The following is a 16873-nucleotide window of genomic DNA, read 5'->3' on the forward strand; positions in this document are numbered from 1 at the left end:
TGATAGACCTGTTTAATAAGCAAATAATACAGAAAGCGTATTCTGTCAGACAGGACCCACCCACTCAATTCCAATTATTGCCGTCAGGTTCCCAGGTTCAAAGTTCCGAGGATAAATAGCAACCATTTCAAATACTACTAAATCCCAACATAAGATAAATGTGAATAAACAGCCACAGGCTTAAATCATGGGATGATCAGCTAGCACTTGCATCAATCATTAGTCAAATCTTGTTGCTGGTTTAATTTTTATGTCTAATATGCTGAATCAGATGTCATCCAATAAGTATTGCATTTACTGCTATACTTTATTTATTTGTACAAACTTTATGTTTGATGGTTGCGTTCTCTGTGATGCGTTTTTAATTTTGTGGTCTCTCTGTAAAACCTGCTGACAAACCAAATTTCCCTCTTGGAACAATAAAATTTAATCGTATTTAAGTACAGTCCATTTTAATCATTAGAGTGCATTTAAGTAATTGGTGTGTGTAAGTAAATATTACTTTTACTCATTTAAAGAATGTAATTCACATGATGCGATGCAAAACACAAACACCCTCCTGTGGAAGGTCAGTATGTGCTAAGGTATTTAGTGCTGCTTCATGGATCCAGTGTCCTGCAGTCTGTACTTTTTCAGTCTGCCTGTGGGGGTCTTTTCTCAGGGTACTTCAATTTTCCTCCCACATTGTAAAGATAAATTTTAGGTCACTTGTTATTTCTAAACAGGCCTATAGGTGTGTACATGAGTGAGTTCTGCAATGGATTGGTGTCCCATCCAGGGCTAACTCTAGCTCCGTAAACTGAATTAAGCAGTTTTGAGAAAGTTGTTTTTTCTTTTGTTAACAACTTTCAAGGTGGAGATCTGTTGAAAATACTGAAAATTAAAAGAGGGGGCATTACTTGTAGTGAAGTAATGGAATTGGAATCTGACTTTAATAAATGTGCTTTCTTCATTCACTAAAATATATCGAGGGGCTTTCAGTCAACTTTAATTCTGTTGTTAATAAGTACATACAATACAAGACATAATATTCAGAATCCATATATACAGGAGAAGTCCACAGTTTTAATAGTCCTATGTAACATCCACAGAATAGCCTAAAACATCTGATGTTTGTGGAATGAGTTTGCAGAATTACCTTTCAGCCAAATTGCAGCTCAGAGTAAGAAAAAATAGTCCATAAATAATCTTTCTTTACTTCACTTTACAAAGGTTTCATCAATTTTACTTGTGTTTCGTTTTTGAGGGAAGCGTAAAGGCTTGTGTAATGCATTTATCAAGCTGGAAAAATAAATCATTCTTCTTTATTTTAATTACACCTCCATACTGTTTTCCTTTTTTGGTGCCTTTGTAATCCAAAGAGTAGACTGGTCCACACTCGTTTTGGTCCTGGGTTTGCTGCAGAAGAAAAAGAGCCATCACATTGACTTATAGGAGTAATGATGTGTTAAGCAAGCACATTTTAAGAGACTATGCCAGCATTCACCAATTTCATTTTTTTAACAGTTTATTACTACAGCCTTGGATCTTATTTCATAAATATTTAAGTACAACGTAAACTATTTTTTCTAAAAAGTGTAAAAATTGGTGTTTATATAGGAGAGCCAAATCAAAGAAATAATTTTGACTTGAAAAATACTGAACTTGTCCTTTGATTTAATTAATAGCAGTTTCAATAAAAAGCATATGGTAAAATCTTTGCAAGCTTTATTGGACTAAAATGTGCCTCGAATGACATTTATTTTAAGTGTGGTAACCAGAAGCTGACCTCCTGCCTAATTCACTAGGCTCCCAAACACAAGCCTATCATCTAAGATGAGCTGATGAAGACCACACCACAGAAATCAACAAAGGGCTGTGTGACAAATACAGCACCAATACACACAGCATCAGATGTCTCCTTAAATGTTTGGCATCATTTAAATATTTACATATTACTAGATAAGGTAGAACTCTCTATCCAACTGAACTATCACTTTATGTTTAACTGGTACTGTGCAACAAGCTTAGGGAATAACTGTGCCAAGTAAACTTTTAGCACATTGCAAGCTTTTTACCTAAATAGCAAGCTGTATTTCAAAGTAATATGTAATCCCATTCCCAGTTGTGTCTTAGAACTAGAAAAGGAACTAACTGTAATGTCATGTGAAAGTTTCTAAAAGAAAACACTCAATGAAAAGCCTATAAAATCAAGAAACTAAACCTGCTGTTTTCTGTATAACCAGAAAATCTCTAAAGAAACTAAGAGCCCTTCTGCAGTTTGTGTTTGTTTGTGACATCTGTCTAACATTCTGTCTTTTATGTTACAATGTAAGAGTATATCTTAATGTAAAATCACAAATTTGTTAGAAAGAAAAATGTATTGTTCTTGTCCTTGAGCAGTGTGCTGACTCTGAGGCTAGGGATTTTCACCGGCAATCAGAAAGTTGCTGGTTTGAATGCCATAAACGGAAGAAGTGATTCCACTCCGTTGGGCCCTTGAGCAAGGCCCTTAACCTGCAATTGCTCAGTCCTGGCTCTGACGTTAATCTGCATCCAGCCCTGCAGGCAGGTCCTCCAACCTGCAGGGAAAACTCAGGGGTTGGTTGTAGGATTGGCACTCCAGCCACTGTAAAAAAAAAAAAAAAAACTCACACCATTCCATTCCATCTGAACTAATGTGGTGCTGAGGTGTCACCCATTGTACAGCTGTGCTCGAGTCCTGATCTGGGATCCTGAGGTGGTTCGTTGTTGTAGTAGGAGCAGCAATGCGCTGTATCAGTGCATGCTCCCAAACTCTCTTCTTTCATGTCAATATTTTCAAGGTTTTCTCATTTCTTATTAAGCTAAATGACTTTTCCACTCCAGAGGCTGTTACATGTAATGTTAGAACATTAAGAATGACTTGTCAAATACCAAGATAAAGTTCATTGTAGTCCAGTAAGTCCACAGTCTGAATTTAAATATCAAAAATGGTCAGAAACGATTGCTTGTGACTGTTGCCATTCTATATACTGTAATTTTCACTGGGTCAACTTCAGGAAAGTGCAGTCTGAAGCCACGTATAAATTTATTTTTTCCAGCAATGCTGGCAGATTCCTTCTTCTAAACTTGTAGCCCACTGCAGCATCAGCTTAACTTTCCCAACATACCACTTACTGGTAAGTAATTTGTGAATAAACTGTATGCGTGAAAAAGACTTTGTAAATAGGAATGTTAACCTCCTCACTAATTTACCTAAATCACCAGGCTCTTACAGTGTTTAAAATTAAACACAAGCTTGCTAAAGTTGCATTTGGAGAATGTTGGTTGTATGAGACAAATTACACACAGCTTCTGCAAACTGACATTTGCATTTCTCTTACGACTACAGTTAAATTTTTAAAAATTGTTTGAAGAGAAGTAATTTGAAATGCTGTTCTACTAATCTGACTACTTCATCTTGGTTAAATTATTGCAGAATTAAAAGATGCTGAGAACTCCGTGAGTAGCCAAAGATGAGGACATGATGTTATGATGCACTGCTTCTGGCTACTAACTCTGTTGAGATGAAGGTCTCTTTGAAAAGTTGTTAGGGATTTATGTAATCTGTTATCGCGCCTCTGACTCCTAATCTTCCAATCTGAATGATGTCTGCAAAGACAATGAAATTCAGTAACTGATCTATTCTTTGACTGAAAGTCAAGTGGTGTCACACCAGCCTAATGAAGCTTTCCCTTGCTATCCGAACCTAATCTGTTGCTGAAAATGTGTCTGATAGCGAATTTCCAGACAAAGGAAGTCTATATCCAAATATTTCAATTTGGATAAGTACAGTAATAATGCATATTTTAGGTTGCAAAATGTGAGGTTTTGGATGAAAAATCTAAATTAGTTTCTATTTTAAAATGGGATGTCCCAGAAAACCTAAAACTGGTCCAAATATTGTATGTGTTTTCCTTTGCCCATTATTATAAATGTTGTATCAATAACTTTAGTACAATGATCTCCCCTATCACCACTTTAACAAAAAAAATCTTCTAACAATTCCTCTTGGACACCTGCAGTAAAAGAGTCATTCAACAATTTAAGCAAAATATCACCTTGTGAAACAGTGTGGTTCATGATATCAGAAATTTTGTACACTCCTATGAAACCTGAAATAAAGCAAAATCTAGTCAGATGTTGCCAGTGAGTTTCTTACAATCAATTTTCCCTCCTCGTTACTCATGAGAATAATTACAAACTTCCCACCTTCCCACTGTTATATAACCCTATTCTGGTTGTAGTTGACCGATTCTCAAAGATTGCCTTTTATTCATTTTCAAGGAACTGGTTAATTTGTTTATCAAAGTTTTCCAAAATAATCTACAGAGCTCCACATTTTGGCTCTCAATTATGGGTTTTTTTTTTGTTCAAAGATTGGATGTAAAGAAGACTTAACATCTGGACATCACCTAAAGACAAAGAGCCAGACGCAAAGAGTTAACTAAGAAGTTTTTGTGGTGTACAGTTAATTACTTTCAGGAAGATTGGACAGATTATCACAGTTCTCCTGCAATGTGTAACCCAATTCTTTAATTAAAATATTACAATTTGAATATTTGCCTGTGCTTAAATCATCTGAACTATATTGACTCATAAGTGACAGTAACAGAAAAAATTAAAAAAGACTAGAAAAAGCACAATCAAGAAACAGGTCAAAGTCAAAACTGGGAGTCAAATAGAAGCTTCTATTTGGTCAAGAACACCACCGAAAATTTGAGGTCAAAAACATCACCAAAATATTTGTTAGCCGGAAAGTCAAGAAAATTAAGCTTTTTTCAGTTATGATCTTAGAGTACTTTGTCAAGTTCAGATAACCCAGAATAACCAAGGATGACCTTTAACCTATTTCAATGGATGACTTCTCAAATGAGCACACCCTGGGGAATTCTGGGAAGGATTTCTATGGAGATGGTCATAACAATAGCCTAAAATAGTGTTGTCTGTTGCAATAAAATGTAAACAAATTGTAAGCTTTGTAACAACAAAGAAAGGTTCAACAAAACAGACTTTATATTCAGGTTCTACATGTATGAAAACCCTACATTCCATCCATCCATCCATCCATTGTCTCCCGCTTATCTGAGGTCGGGTCGTGGGGGCAGCAGCTTGAGCAGAGATGCCCAGACTTCCCTCTCCCCGGCCACTTCTTCTAGCTCTTCCGGGAGAATCCCAAGGCGTTCCCAGGCCAGCCGAGAGACATAGTCCCTCCAACGTGTCCTGGGTCTTCCCCGGGGCCTCCTCCCAGTTAGACGTGCCCGGAACACCTCACCAGGGAGGCGTCCAGGAGGTATCCTGATCAGATGCCCGAGCCACCTCATCTGACTCCTCTCGATGCGGAGGAGCAGCGGCTCTACTCTGAGCACCTCCCGGATGACTGAGCTTCTCTCCCTATCTTTAAGGGAAAGCCCAGACACCCTGCGGAGGAAACTCATTTCAGCCGCTTGTATTCGCGATCTCGTTCTTTCGGTCACTACCCATAGTTCATGACCATAGGTGAAGGTAGGAACATAGATCGACTGGTAAATTGAGAGCTTCGCCTTGCGGCTCAACTCCTTTTTCACTACGACAGACCGATGCAGAGCCCGCATTACTGCGGATGCCGCACCGATCCGCCTGTCGATCTCACACTCCATTCTTCCCTCACTCGTGAACAAGATCCCGAGATACTTGAACTCCTCCACTTGAGGCAGGATCTCGCTACTAACCCTGAGAGGGCACTCCACCCTTTTCCGGCTGAGGACCATGGTCTCGGATTTGGAGGTGCTGATTCTCATCCCAGCCGCTTCACACTCGGCTGCGAACCGATCCAGAGAGGGCTGAAGATCACGGCCTGATGAAGCAAACAGGACAACATCATCTGCAAAAAGCAGTGACCCAATCCTGAGCCCACCAAACCGGACCCCCTCAACGCCCTGGCTGCGCCTAGAAATTCTGTCCATAAAAGTTATGAACAGAATCGGTGACAAAGGGCAGCCCTGGCGGAGTCCAACTCTCACTGGAAACGGGTTCGACTTACTGTCGGCAATGCGGACCAGGCTCTGGCACCGATCGTACAGGGACCGAACAGCCCTTATCAGTGGGCCGGTACCCCATACTCTCGGAGTACCCCCCACAGGATTCCCCGAGGGGCACGGTCAAATGCCTTTTCCAAGTCCACAAAACACATGTAGACTGGTTGGGCAAACTCCCATGCACCCTCCAGGACCCTGCTAAGGGTATAGAGCTGGTCCACTGTTCCGCTACCAGGACGAAAACCACACTGTTCCTCCTGAATCCGAGGCTCGACTATCTGACGGACCCTCCTCTCCAGGACCCCTGAATAGACTTTTCCAGGGAGGCTGAGGAGTGTGATCCCTCTGTAGTTGGAACACACCCTCCGATCCCCCTTCTTAAAGAGGGGGACTACCACCCCGGTCTGCCAATCCAGAGGCACTGTCCCTGATGTCCATGCGATGTTGCAGAGGCGTGTCAACCAAGACAGTCCTACAACATCCAGAGCCTTGAGGAACTCCGGGCGTATCTCATCCACCCCCCGGGGCCCTGCCACCAAGGAGTTTTTTGACCACCTCGGTGACTTCAGTCCCAGAGATGGGGTAGCCCACCTCTGAGTCCCCAGGCTCTGCTTCCTCATTGGAAGGCATGTTAATGTGATTGAGGAGGTCTTCGAAGTACTCCCCCCACCGACCCACAACGTCCTGAGTCGAGGTCAGCAGCGCACCATCCCCACCATATACAGTGTTGACACTGCACTGCTTCCTCTTCCTGAGACGCCGGATGGTGGACCAGAATCTCCTCGAAGCCGTCCGAAAGTCGTTCTCCATGGCCTCCCCAAACTCCTCCCACGCCTGAGTTTTTGCCTCAGCAACCACCAAAGCCGCATTCTGCTTGGCCTGCCGGTACCTATTAGCTGCCTCCAGGGTCCCACAGGACAAAAGGGTCCTGTAGGACTCCTTCTTCAGCTTGACGGCATCCTTCACCGCCGGTGTCCACCAACGGGTTCGGGGATTGCCACCACGACAGGCACCGACCACCTTACGGCCACAGCTCCGGTCAGCTGCCTCAACAATAGAGGCACGGAACATTGCCCATTCGGACTCAATGTCCCCCACCTCCCTCGGGATGTGGTCGAAGTTCTGCCGGAGGTGGGAGTTGAAGCTACTTCTGACAGGGGGCTCTGCCAGACGTTCCCAGCAGACCCTCACAACACGTTTGGGCCTACCACGCCTGACCGGCATCCTCCCCCACCATCGAAGCCCACTCACCACCAGGTGGTGATCAGTTGACAGCTCCGCCCCTCTCTTCACCCGAGTGTCCAAGACATGTGGCTGCAAGTCCGACGACACGACCACAAAGTCGATCATCGAACTGAGGCCTAGGGTGTCCTGGTGCCAAGTACACATATGAACACCCCTATGCTTGAACATGGTGTTCGTTATGTACAATCCGTGACGAGCACAGAAGTCCAATAACAAAACACCGCTCGGGTTCAGATCGGGGGGGCCATTCCTCCCAATCACATTAAGAAACTTTCTTACTTTCACCTCCGTAACATATCCCGTGTTCGCTCCTTCCTCTCCTTCTCTAATGCTGAGAAACTTGTCCATGCTTTTATCACATCCCGCATCGATTATTGTAATTCCCTACTGGCAGGTGCCCCTTCTAATCTTATATCACAGCTCCAGCTTATTCAAAACTCAGCTGCAAGAGTCCTTACTCGAGCCAGCAGCAGCGAGCACATCACACCCATCCTGCTCCGCCTTCACTGGCTCCCTGTGTCCTACAGAATCGAATATAAAATCCTACTAATAACCTACAAAGCTTTAAATAACCTCGCACCAAACTACATCAGTGACCTTCTCCATCACTATGTGCCTGCCCGCCCACTAAGGTCCTCTGATTCTGGTAATCTTGTTGTGCCCGTCACTAATCTACACTCCATGGGTGACAGGGCCTTCAGCTGTATAGCGCCCAGACTCTGGAATGACCTACCAAAATTAATCAGGTCAGCTGACTCCATGAATTCTTTTAAAAAACAACTCAAAACTCATCTGTTCAGGAAGGCTTTTAGCTCGACTTGACTTTATTACCTTTCTCTCAGTTTACTTCTCTGTCAAGATGCTCATGTAACCTGTATGTGTGTGCGAGACCATTAATTATGTTGTCTGTTTTTTTTTTTTTTTTTCAGAATTTACTGTCTTAATCTTCTTTGTTTATTTATCTGGTTTGTACAATGCTATATACTGTATATTCTGCCGTTCTTTATTTATTCTGTAAGTGCCTTGAGCATGGGAAAGGCGCTATATAAATAAAATGTATTATTATTATTATTAATCACGCCCTTCCAGGTCTCACTGTCATTGCCCACGTGAGCATTGAAGTCTCCCAGCAGAACGAGGGAGTCCCCAGAAGGTATGCCCTCTAGCACCCCCTCCAGGGACTCCAAAAAGGGTGGGTACTCTGAACTGCTGTTCGGTGCATACGCACAAACAACAGTTAGGACCCGTCCCCCCACCCGAAGGTGAAGGGAGGCTACCCTCTCGTCCACCGGGGTAAACTCCAATGTACAGGCTCCAAGTCGGGGGGCAAAAAGTATACCCACACCCGCTCGGCGCCTCTCACCGGGGGCAACTCCAGAGTGGTAGAGAGTCCAGCCCCTCTCAAGGAGATTGGTTCCAGAGTCCAAGCTGTGCGTCGAGGTGAGTCTGACTATATCTAGCCGGAACCTCTCAACTTCGCGCACTAGCTCAGGCTCCTTCCCCTTCAGAGAGGTGACATTCCACGTCCCAAGAGCCAGCTTCTGTAGCCAAGGATCGGACCGCCAAGGTCCCCGCCTTCGGCCACCACCCAACTCACACTGCACCCGACCTCCTTGGCCCCTCCCATAGGTGGTGAGCCCATGGGAAGGGGGACCCACGTTGCCTCTTCGGGCTGTGCCCGGCCGAGCCCCATGGGTGTAGGCCCGGCCACCAGGCGCTCGCCATCGAGCCCCACCTCCAGGCCTGGCTCCAGAGTTGGGCCCCGGTGACCCGCGTCCGGGCAAGGGAAAACGCCGTCCAAAATTGTTTTCCATCATAGGAGGTTTTGTTTAACCGCTCTTTGTCTCATCCCTCACCTAGGACCAGTTTGCCTTAGGTGGCCCTACCAGGGGCATAAAGCCCCGGACAACAGAGCTCCTAGGATCGTTGGGACACGCAAACCCCTCCACCACGATAACCCTACATTCCATATATCATTAAATAGATGTTCTATTTTGATCTGTACGAAAAATGTATAATTTCTAACGATAATACTGACTAGGAATACCATCATCAGATTAATCCATTCCTAGTCTGACAGAGTATTTACCAGGTTAAAGATGATTGTGGTAAACCTAACGACAGTGGCATCCTCTGCCCAGTGGTGTGTGGACCACAAGAAGAGACCGGCCCCAGAGTGTAAGGTAGGACAGAGGGAGTGGCATGTCATGCAAAACATCAACCTAATGGTAAGATCTCAGAAACTACCTCTGAAATATATTGGTTCTTAGTGTTTGGCATTGCCTTCTCACTAGAAGATTCATCTTATATTTCATGCATTGAGATTAAAATCAGTGTTTTCTACTCCATTGGTGAGGAGAGCTAGTCCTGTTCTACCTGTAGAGGTTGAAGAAAAACAGAAGAATGATATAAGAAAAAATTGGATTCACAACATCATGTATCAGCAGTGATTTATTTAGTACACTGGCAAGGTTATGGTTCCCAGAGTCATTCCTGGGTAATGTTTAAAGATGAAAAACTCTGAGGGGACCAACGTGTGCATCTGGAGACTGCGCCTTGGGAAAAGAGCTCAGTCATTTTATCGTTTTTGAACATTAAAGAACATTATGCATGCATTATGTTTTAATAATAATTTAATGTTAATGTTGTGAAAAGTATTTTTCATTTTGTTGATTGTGATATTGCACTGCCATATTGGGTTTCATTTTGATTCTCAATGATTTTGTTTAATTTTCTAGCAGCAGAAGCCACTTTTCACATTGTGCCCTTGTTATTATGAATTTGCCACATACAATGAGATTTATAACTTTATTATCTGGTGACACTTTAAGATTGTTTAAGGTGAGATTGTTCTTTGTGTAACTTTCTGCATTCTTTCAATATTAGGAGCAACTTTATAGCAAGATAGGAGAGGGAATCTTAGAGAGTCAGGGCATTTGCTTTGTTAAACACATTCATTGCATATTGTGTTTTATGATGGTGCATCTAAGTTCTTACCTTAGCCTGTTCTTTTGACTTTTCATACGTCCAGTCCTCTATATATTTTTAATTTCTTAGTCTGTGAGTCAGCCCATCAAAAGTGAGATTTACTCACAACAGGCATAATAGTGCCTCTTCCTAAACTCATCCCTTATTAGCGACTTCTGTTTTTTTCCAGTACTACACTCTTATGTCAAATTGTATTCTAGTTTTAAACAGTAGTGTAGTGTTCTTTTAAGCCCAGTGTCATCTTGTTTGTTTCGTAATGACCCCTGTGATGATGTACTTGGTTAATGACAGAAAAAAATAAAGATTCGCTGATATTATTCCTTAACAGTTGTAGCAGTAAAGCATTCCAATATTTTTGGCTTCTCCAAATTTTTTTTTAGCTAGGATTATGTTATTAGTTATCAGATTGGGAGCATCCACTAATAGCGCGTTGCCACACCCACCACAAGACGAACCACCTGGATTGGGATGTGGTTGACACCTCAGCACCACACTGAAACAGTGTGAGGTAATTTACAGGACCTGGAGTGCCAATCCTGCAACAAACCCCCAGGTCTTCCCTGCATGTTGGAGGACCTGCTTGCAGGGCTAGATGCAGATTAACATCATATCCCGGAAGAAGCAATTACAGGTTAAGAGTCTTGCTCAAGGGCCCAACAGAGTACAGTCACTTCTGGTATTTGTAGGATGTAAACCAGCAACCTTCCGATTGCTAGGGCAGATCCCTAGCCTCGGAGCCACCACTTCGCCCATACTAGTTATCAGACCTATAACAATAAAAAATAAACATACTTTTTGGTCAGCATCTGGAAACAGCAGGTTCCTGAAGCAACAAGTATTAACAGCAATAATGGTATTGTTGGAATTATAACATATACAAGAAGAAGACCTAAAAAAAGAATAAAATATGTGTTTAGCTATTACATTCTGCATAAATATATTTTTCTTTGATTTACTCATATGTTTGCATAGAGGCCTACTTTTTTACATTGCCTCTAGTGAACATTAAACATTTTTTGTTTTTATAAAGAGAAAAATCACATAGAAGACATTGAGAGGTGAGAGGAGCACTGGTTTGCTCACTTCAGAGCATTGCTTCAGTCAGGTAAGGACCAACAGTGCGCAAATGTGTGATTGCTAGTTCATCAGAGGTTTTTTCATTCCTTTCATTTGGAATACATACATTTCATGTGTGTTCTGTGTCTACAGCGATCTCTGTAAATTGTAAGATGAAATGTGAGGCAGGAATTGTTGAACACATAAATAAATAAAGAAACAGTTTTCATATTTTGGTAATAATTGACAAAATGCAGACATGAAGTGTATAATGTGTGAAGACTAAAGTCCAAATATCAAATAAGCACTTTTGCAAAAGGTACAAGTATAACAAAACGAGTGCACTTTTATTCAAGAATATAACTGTAGAAAAAGAAATCTGGTTAAGGTTTTTGCCTGAGGTGAGCTCCTTCAAGGTGGGGGAAAGGATAGCAGGCTGCTTCCTGCAGACCAAACATTTGATGGGGTACTTTTTGAAGACCACTGTTCCATTACAACCAGGGTTGAAATTAATGGACATGTTTCTTTCTGCTTTTTTAAAAAAAAAGTAGCTTCCTAATCAATTAAATAAAGCTATTATTTCTTTTCTTGATGGTGCAATCATTTGTTTTATTTTTGACCTTTCCTTTTCTACTCCTGACGCAAATTGTTCTCAAAGAATCAATACATTAGAAACACAGTATAGGCCTTACACATGTCAGGGTTAAGTCATTAAATTCCAGTAGAAATTGTGCATAACAGAAAATACATCATTGATAATCGATAATTGTGCAGTTATAAAGAGCTAGGTGGTTTAATGATGCATGTCTTGATTTGTGGTTCATGGTTTTTGGCTAGATGACCTTGTCATGGTGCAGGTTGGCTAAATGCTACTGGTTGCATCCTGGGAGCATCTTGAACATGCTACCGTCAATACCCGAGGATGAGCCAGCAGATGAAGACACACAGCAAGGGGTAGGCGTATAAGTGCTCTAGTGCTTTTATTAAAATCTAACAAAAGCTATAATCCTATCAATATCCAGTAAAAACCGGATGTTAAAACCAGAGACAGCCCACTGTTCCTTAAAACCCACATGTCCCAATGCCACCTTCTGAAAGCTGATGTCTCCTCAGCTTATCTCACATGGAATCTAGAAACTGAGAAGATGCTCAATTGACAGGTGCAGTCAACCTTCATTACCTGTCTCTGTTCCCTGCCACCCTTCCAATGAGCATGCGCAGGGTAACCTGTCAAGCCACACACACCTCTCCCGCCGCTCACATTCGGCCCTTGCAGGAAACCCAGTCAATTGGGCCACTCCTACACCCGGCAATCACTCAGAAGGAGCATTCTTTCTTCATCTTCAGGCTCCTGCAGCCATGAAATTCACTCCAGACCACCTGCCTCTCACACCCTGCAACACAGGCACTCTTGGTCTCTCTCTTTGTGTCTCTGTCTTCTTTCCATTTAACCTCCATCTCTCACTCGACTTCTTGTTCTGTCTCTGGCCAGTCTATTTTTCCTCCTTTCTTTTGCCGATTCTTTTTTCCTAATCCCTCATTACTGCACCGACTCTCTTTTTATCTGCCTCAGTGGATGCAGTGCCTCAGTCGCAAACTGCAGAATAGACTGTACCCTCACGCACAGGTGCATCTCGCCTCAATTACTTCATCGACCTTCCACTCGCATGGACACCCACGAAGATTGAGCCAGCCATTCAATTATTTATTTATTAAAAATCAGCCACCCTTTTACCCTTCTGAATCACGGATCCACTATATCACAGCCCTTTTGTGATATTTGAATATTTTTCACGTGGCTCCAGTGGTTTCCTCTGAGGAGTCCTAGTCCATTTTCAAATTGTTCTATTAGTTTAACTGTTTTGTCTATTGTTAGTAGGATTTGTGATGAATTCTTTTCCTGTCAATGTTTGGTTCCTGTGTGAGACTTGCTGGCATAGGGGGAGCCCAATCGCTTGTGGAAATATCTTTAAAAAACAGAAAAATGGATAAATATGTCCTCAAAAACTATTTATGTAGGTAAATAGTTTTTATGAATATTATTTCTTGTACTTTGGAACAAAGAAAAACACAATTTTGAAACAGAATCCTATCATTTTCAGATGTTATACCTATACAAATTGTGTCTATTAATATAGACATGACCCAGTCTTAGAGAAAGAAACCAAATGCCCACTGAATTATTGATGTTATCTCTCTAAAAATTCACAAAATTATTGATGTTATTTTTTTAGCGGCTGAGGTTAAGTACCTAATCCTCTAGATATAATCCTATTTACAAATAAAGCACAGGTCATTCCCATAAAATTGCTTATACGCAATAATTTTATTGTAAAGGGGACTGCACTGATTTTTCGACCTCAAATATAACTGAGAAGAGTATTCAATCAGCTCAGAATATAACTAAATAAATGTTTTGAATCACCCTCTTGTAGATATTTAAGATCAGAAACAATACTGATTTTTTTATTAGCTGTCCTTTATTCAAATAAATACTGCCAATAAAGGTAATATGTTAAGTTTCATATCTTCATACCCCAGATACTGTAATTGTAAAGCTGAAAATTTACCAGAGGATTTTGCTGCCACCACCTGCGCATCCTCCTCAATCTTGCCAGATTCATCTTGTTGAGTAGGTTCTCGAGATGTTGATATTTCTGCAAAAAAGAAGGAATGATTTTTTTAATACTACAAACCAGATTCGAGAATATTTTGGTATTATACACAAAATAAATGATGATTTCTATAATTTTTCCAATGTTTATGTTTTCCTTGAATTTTGAAAGTTACTTCATGATTTACTTTTTTTTATGCAGTTAGTGGCACTAATGGAAAGGTATAACCTTGCTTTTTTCATCCATCCATCCATCCATTGTCTCCCGCTTATCCGAGGTCGGGTCGCGGGGGCAGCAGCTTGAGCAGAGATGCCCAGACTTCCCTCTCCCCGGCCACTTCTTCTAGCTCTTCCGGGAGAATCCCAAGGCGTTCCCAGGCCAGTCGAGAGACATAGTCCCTCTAACGTGTCCTGGGTCTTCCCCGAGGCCTCCTCCCGATTGGACGTGCCAGGAACACCTCACCAGGGAGGCGTCCAGGAGGCATCCTGATCAGATGCCCGAGCCACCTCATCTGACTCCTCTCGATGCGGAGGAGCAGCAGCTCTACTCTGAGCCCCTCCCGGATGACTGAGCTTCTCACGCTATCTTTAAGGGAAAGCCCAGACACCCTGCGGAGGAAACTCATTTCAGCCGTTTGTATTCGCGATCTCGTTCTTTCGGTCACTACCCATAGTTCATGACCATAGGTGAGGGTAGGAACATAGATCGACTGGTAAATTGAGAGCTTCGCCTTGCGGCTCAGCTCCTTTTTCACCACGACAGACCGATGCAGTGCCCGCATTACTGCGGATGCCGCACCGATCCGCCTGTCGATCTCACGCTCCATTCTTCCCTCACTCGTGAACAAGACCCCGAGATACTTGAACTCCTCCACTTGGGGCAGGATCTCGCTACCAACCCTGAGAGGGCACTCCACCCTTTTCCGGCTGAGGACCATAGTCTCGGATTTGGAGGTGCTGATTCTCATCCCAGCCGCTTCACACTCGGCTGTGAACCAATCCAGAGAGAGCTGAAGATCACGGACTGATGAAGCAAACAGGACAACATCGTCTGCAAAAAGCAGTGACCCAATCCTGAGCCCACCAAACCGGACCCCCTCAACGCCCTGGCTGTGCCTAGAAATTCTGTCCATAAAAGTTATGAACAGAATCGGTGACAAAGGGCAGCCCTGGCGGAGTCCAACTCTCACTGGAAATGGGTTCGACTTACTGCCGGCAATGCGGACCAAGCTCTGGCACCGATCGTACAGGGACCGAACAGCCCTTATCAGTGGGCCGGTACCCCATACTCTCGGAGTACCCCCCACAGGATTCCCCGAGGGACACGGTCGAATGCCTTTTCCAAGTCCACAAAACACATGTAGACTGGTTGGGCAAACTCCCATGCACCCTCCAGGACCCTGCTAAGGGTATAGAGCTGGTCCACTGTTCCGCGACCAGGACGAAAACCACACTGTTCCTCCTGAATCCGAGGCTCGACTATCCGACGGACCCTCCTCTCCAGGACCCCTGAATAGACTTTTCCAGGGAGGCTGAGGAGTGTGATCCCTCTGTAGTTGGAACACACCCTCCGATCCCCCTTCTTAAAGAGGGGGACCACCACCCCGGTCTGCCAATCCAGAGGCACTGTCCCTGATGTCCATGCGATGTTGCAGAGGCGTGTCAACCAAGACAGTCCTACAACATCCAGAGCCTTAAGGAACTCCGGGCATATCTCATCCACCCCCGGGGCCCTGCCACCAAGGAGTTTTTTGACCACCTCGGTGACCTCAGTCCCAGAGATGGGGGAGCCCACCTCTGAGTCCCCAGGCTCTGCTTCCTCATTGGAAGGCATGTTAATGGGATTGAGGAGGTCTTCGAAGTACTCCCCCCACCGACCCACAACGTCCCGAGTCGAGTTCAGCAGCGCACCATCCCCACCATATACAGTGTTGACACTGCACTGCTTCCCCTTCCTGAGACGCCGGATGGTGGACCAGAATCCCCTCGAAGCTGTCCGAAAGTCGTTCTCCATGGCCTCCCCAAACTCCTCCCACGCCCAAGTTTTTGCCTCAGCAACCACCAAAGCCGCATTCCGCTTGGCCTGCCGGTACCTATCAGCTGCCTCCAGGGTCCCACAGGACAAAAGGGTCCTGTAGGACTCCTTCTTCAACTTGACGGCATTCTTCACCGCCGGTGTCCACCAACGGGTTCGGGGATTGCCGCCACGACAGGCACCGACCACCTTACGGCCACAGCTCTGGTCAGCTGCCTCAACAATAGAGGCACGGAACATGGCCCATTCGGACTCAATGTCCCCCACCTCCCTCGGGATGTGGTCGAAGTTCTGCCGGAGGTGGGAGTTGAAGCTACTTCTGACAGGGGGCTCTGCCAGACGTTCCCAGCAGACCCTCACAACACGTTTGGGCCTACCAGGCCTGCCTGGCATCCTCCCCCACCATCAAAGCCAACTCACCACCAGGTGGTGATTAGTTGACAGCTCCGCCCCTCTCTTCACCCAAGTGTCCAAGACATGTGGCCGCAAATCCGATGACACGACCACAAAGTTGATCATCGAACTGAGGCCTAGGATGTCCTGGGGCCAAGTGCACATATGAACACCCCTATGCTTGAACATGGTGTTCGTTATGGACAATCCGTGACGAGCACAGAAGTCCAATAACAAAACACCGCTCGGGTTCAGATCGGGGGGGCCATTCCTCCCAATCACACCCTTCCATGTCTCACTGTCATTGCCCACGTGAGCATTGAAGTCTCCCAGCAGAACGACGGAGTCCCCAGAAGGTATGCCCTCTAGCACCCCCTCCAGGGACTCCAAAAAGGGTGGGTACTCCGAACTGCTGTTCGGTGCATACGCACAAACAACAGTTAGGACCCGTCCCCCCACCCGAAGGCGAAGGGAGGCTACCCTCTCGTCCACCGGGGTAAACCCCAATGTACAGGCTCCAAGTTG

General features: G+C 44.2%; 1 protein-coding gene across 2 annotated transcripts in view; it reads right to left on the reverse strand.

The window, feature by feature from the left end:
- Positions 1-966: 966 nt before the first annotated feature.
- Positions 967-16873, reverse strand: part of chodl (chondrolectin) — a 77345-nt gene continuing 61438 nt past the window's right edge. For both annotated transcript variants that reach the window (XM_028801286.2, XM_028801285.2), the window contains 3 exons: positions 13877-13963; positions 11043-11139; positions 967-1398 (listed from right to left, as the gene is read on the reverse strand). In XM_028801286.2, coding sequence (XP_028657119.1) covers positions 1314-1398; positions 11043-11139; positions 13877-13963 — 269 coding nt within the window. In that variant the 3' untranslated portion in view covers positions 967-1313. The remainder of the gene's footprint in view (positions 1399-11042; positions 11140-13876; positions 13964-16873) is intronic.

The sequence above is a fragment of the Erpetoichthys calabaricus genome, chromosome 4 (assembly GCF_900747795.2).
Source record: "Erpetoichthys calabaricus chromosome 4, fErpCal1.3, whole genome shotgun sequence".
In the NCBI taxonomy this organism is placed as follows: Eukaryota; Metazoa; Chordata; class Cladistia; order Polypteriformes; family Polypteridae; genus Erpetoichthys; species Erpetoichthys calabaricus.